General features: G+C 40.2%; 1 protein-coding gene across 1 annotated transcript; it reads right to left on the reverse strand.

Moving 5' to 3' along the window:
* Positions 1 to 308: 308 nt before the first annotated feature.
* On the reverse strand, positions 309 to 4,235 carry LOC142634620 (putative inactive disease susceptibility protein LOV1). The gene has a single exon (XM_075808913.1). It carries the CDS (start codon positions 4,233 to 4,235, stop codon positions 570 to 572), a length of 3,666 nt encoding a protein of 1,221 aa, XP_075665028.1. The 3' UTR covers positions 309 to 569.
* Between the last annotated feature and the right edge of the window lie 415 nt (positions 4,236 to 4,650).

Genomic DNA, 4,650 nt, shown 5'->3' on the forward strand with positions numbered 1-4,650 from the left:
GGAGATGTATATCAAGTTTAGATGTTGCTAGTTGCTACATTGATGGTCCTATGAAGAATAAGGCACTGTACTAGAACAAAGAATCTCCTGTATTTGGACATATAATGTATGCTTCTCACCCAATGACAGCAAGAACTTTTGATGCTCGCATGTTATGAAAGGTATACTACATATGCCTAATGCATTAGATAGTTATTGCTGCAGGATATGGCTAGCTTTCTTTATCTGCCAACACTATTGCTTCCAAATAATTGTGTTCATGTTCAATGCTATGGAAAGTACTCATGTAATGGTTTTATTTTCACGTTGCAAAGAGAGACTTTTATTATGTATGACAATCTGCTCGCAAATTTACACTTTTCATTTCGTTCTATATTTTGTTCGGGATATCCAAACACTTCTGCTTTCCACAGGGACAGTTAAATAATGAAAGGGAGCAGAACATATTCATAATGAAAGGAATGATTTGTCTGAGGACTGAAATATTAAAACGAACAGAGAAAGAAACCGATGGACAGCCTGACTTGCGTACGTATAAGCTTGAGCTCCATGCTTCCATTCAGCATTAACTACTGTCTATCAATAATTATGGCCGGAGAGATAGCAATATCACCCCACATTTGCTCCTTGCTGGATTCCTTAATTTCTGCTGTGAATTCCACTGGCATATCTTTTAACTTCAATTCGCGAAGATTCTTTAGATGACTCAACCCAGTGGGGACCCTCAATCTCTTGCAAGAACGAATCTCCAACTGCTTGAGCTTTGGCATTGCTTGTTGCTCTATAGTCCACTGCTCTAGTTCTTGAAGCATCCAGAATTTCAGAACTAGAAGCTGTGGAAAGCCTCCAATAGAGCAAACCATGCTGTTCCCAATATATGAACCAGAGTATAAACTCAGAGATTTAATGTTGCGAAGCTTCTCTAACTCTGGTATTGGATCATCTGAAAGTCTAGAAGCTGATAAGGTCAGTTCAGTGAGGCTTTGAAGGAATCCATCTTTGATGATGGATGGATCCAATTTTCCAAACAAATATAGACTAGAGAGCTTTTCGAGACCTGACAAACACTTCACCATTAGATCTTGAGGCCGACCCATTTCATCAATTGATTTCAATTTCAAAAATTGAAGGTGCTTCAGTTCCAGGAGACTCTCTGCAAATACTTCTTGTTCTGAACACTTCAGCTGAAATGCTAGTATCAATTTTCTAAGATTCGCCAAGCTGTGGAGGCCATCCTTCAAAGGACTGTCCTTGTCGACAAATGCACCTTGTAGTGTTTGGAGATCTGGCAAAAAACTCCCTCTTGGATGATGCTCAATTTTGCTTCGATAAATTTGATCCATATATAGGTGTCTAAGTTTGAGCAATTTCCATATTGAACTAGGGAGTGTGCGGATACAAGTATGCTTCACATCCAGAGTTTGGAGGTTCACTAAGTTGCCAATTGATGATGGTATAGTTTCCAAGAATGTCCACCTTAGGCTCAAATATGTTAAATGAGTCAATCTTCGTATAGTGCTTGGCAATTGAGGTCTAAATACATGCTCAAGATCAATTACCTGTAATTGTAAGAGATGCCCACGTGCAATGCCCTTACGAAGCAAGTTACCACTATCTTCTCCGGGTTTATTTCCTTCTCGAGAATCGAAGTAGAGCATGGAGGGGGGTCGTCTACAACTTAGCAATTTATTTTGTATATAGGTGCTGCTAGCATGATTATTACTAGAACTGGCATCATTTTCATCAAAACAAATAATAAGCCGCTGAACTAAGCTTGACCTTGAATACCTTTGCAACCATAGTTCTCGTAGGGCACTGGGGAAGCCACATCTCTTGACCTTCCCATTAAGTTTTTTTTCCACAACTTGTACCAAGTTGCGGATTATCAATTCTGATAAATACTTTTTTGCAACAGATTCAAGAGGCTCAAGCTCATCACCACTTGGTATTGCCAATCCTTCTGCAACCCACAAAGCGACTAATCTTCTTGCAGGAATTTCGGAGTCCCTGGGGAAGAGTCCAAAGTAAGAAAGACATTGCCTTAGATGTGAGGGCAAGTCTTTTTCATTTAATTCCAAGGTTTCTAACCATGGTGTTTGATTATGATCCGTATGCTCTAATACCCTGGACAGCTCCTCAGAAGTCACCCTTTTTGTCCCTGACAATAGATACCCAAGACGTAAGATAGAAAGTGGCAAGCCCCCACATCTTCCTACTACTTTTTCTGCAATTTTTTTCACTTTTGGTATATCAACGTCCGGAGAGATTTCAGGTTGAGAAGTTTCAGAAGGAAGGCGCACCACTTGTGTAAACAAATCCCAGCTCTCATCTTTGGTTCGTAGTCGAAGTTGGTGTGAGACGCTATTTTGGTTGACATGTGAAGCTACATCCTTGTATCGTGTGGTAAGCACAATTCTGCTCCCATTTGTGCTATTCGGGAATGCTGATTTTAGAGTATGCCATTCTTCCTTCGTCGAGATGTCGTCCAGAACTACAAGATACTTTTTATCCCACAAGAAATCGTGCACCTCCCGGATCCAGTAATATTGATCTTTTGCATTCGGCTTCACTGTAGTCGGCATGATCTGGCTTCCAAAAATATTCTCGAGTTCATTGTCATCTGCCACTTCATCAGGTAGAGACACCCAGGCTCGGAATTCAAAGTGGTGATGAATAGCTCTATGGTTATAAACTTTCTTCGCCAGAGTTGTCTTACCTATGCCCTTCATCCCCACAATGCAAAGAGTAGAGCAATTCTCACCACGGTTCGTCAGTTGTGAGATCACTTCATGTGTGTCTTCTTCCAAGCCTACTACCAAGTTTGTCTCTTCCCTTAGCTCAATGCGACATACCTTTATGCATATCTCAAGAACCTCCAGAGCGTTATTGAGTCGACCAATTTGTTTGGAAAATTTTGCTAGAGGATCTGTCTTCTTTTGTCTTTTGATCCTTCTGGAGACTGAACTTCGTCTGTAGGTTCTCAAAGAATTCTCTGCATCTCTAACAATATTATTGAATTGATCGGTCCAAGCCTCTCTTGAATGCTTTATGCCTTTAGCTGCTTCTGCATCTCCAAGAAGTTGGTACACTAGCTCAATTTTCGTGCGTAGCTGATTGAGATGATTAGCTACCTTGATTGGTTCCTGATTGAGCTGGTTTTTGATGTTGTCTAGAAGAGATGTAGCACCTGTACAATCTATGGCTTGAGGTGGGCACGCTGGCGATTGTGGGAGCCGGACAGATCTTGATCGATCTCTGCTGATAAAGGTGAAACCATACTTATCCTTTCTTTCAAAGAGGTCCCAGATGACAGTCTCCACCCAGATGCAGCAACGATGGAGCTGAGGCTTTGCATAAAGGAAAGGCGGAATCCAGCTCATGCTCTGTATGCTGTCTATGTCGTGTTCTACTTCGTGGATGATCTCTTCTGCTTCCTTCACCCAGGCCATTTCCGTTTCACTTTCAAATTTAAGCCCTTCTAAATCTCTCAGAAAAGCAAGAAGTAGCGTCAGCGGCAACTTGATCGAGTACTGTATTCTCTCTGAACCTTGATTCTTAGCGATCAGTTCATTTAATTTCTCTTCAATAGAGAGAGTTGGTTCAGCTCGTTTATAAACTGAGGATTTGTGTTCCTCTAATGGTCTGTCCTGCAGGCGTCTAACAATAGACCTTGAAATCTCCAGTGATTTATAGATGTCTCTAGCATCTGTTTCTTTATTCCTGATATGATCCCTTATCAGAAGCTTGATCTGATATAAGTCAGCATGAAATTTTATCAGATTCCCAAAATAAACTGGCATCAGAATTTCACTTCTTTTTCTCTGTCTCCCAAAGATTTGATTGCAACCCTCCTCCCTAATCAACTTTTTGGTTATCTCCACCCAATTTTTCTCAGCATCACTTATTCTTTCAGTCACTCCTGGTAGTCTTAGCTGGGAATCCCGAATTTGATGGGCCTTCTCATCTATCTTTCTCCGTGATTCTGAAACGTATTTTACATCTTTTATGAGGGCATCCAAGAGCCTCCATTCCCTTCTTGCCCACTTGTAATTATCCTCTCCATTTTGAAGGACACCACGGAAGAGTTCAAGACTTGCTAAAATCAGAACAGGACATGTAATGACTAGCAATATATAAGCGCAACTATGCAACGTAAAGGAATAAAACGATTGACAGACAATAGAAGGTATAACATAGGCATAAAAGAGCTTGGAAATCACAAACCAAAAGGCCATGAGTGCTCTCGTCGTTGTATGCCAAATAACACGAAGTTATTATATTGTTCAAAAGGAATAGTTTCTGAATTGGCCTTGGAATAGAATAGGTGAAGCAAGTGGAATGGCTTTAGCAAAGCCTGCTCAGGTGAAAAGGTTAGGAGAATCCAGGGCTCAAGTAAGTGTGGGATTAGAGGTGGTTGGTTTTCACTTATCTTCCTTCTTTTACTCTCTCTTTTTATTAAAAAAAACAAAGTCTATCAATGATGTTCTTTCTACCGAAACAACTACGGCAAATTTTGAGTAACGTTTTGAAAGCAATGCATGTGTTTGAGGAAAAACAAAAAGAAAAGGAAAAAGTCCTATATAATGAAGATTTATTTTATATTACATAATCATGATAATATTTTCTTGTTATCTTTCAGTTGAGTCATTT

This window comes from Castanea sativa, chromosome 5, assembly GCF_040712315.1.
Source record: "Castanea sativa cultivar Marrone di Chiusa Pesio chromosome 5, ASM4071231v1".
Lineage (NCBI taxonomy): Eukaryota > Viridiplantae > Streptophyta > Magnoliopsida > Fagales > Fagaceae > Castanea > Castanea sativa.

Bases quoted from the DNA above. Each gene is read 5' to 3' on its own strand.
- LOC142634620 (XM_075808913.1), bottom strand. From the start codon at position 4,235: ATGGCCTTTTGGTTTGTGATTTCCAAGCTCTTTTATGCCTATGTTATA.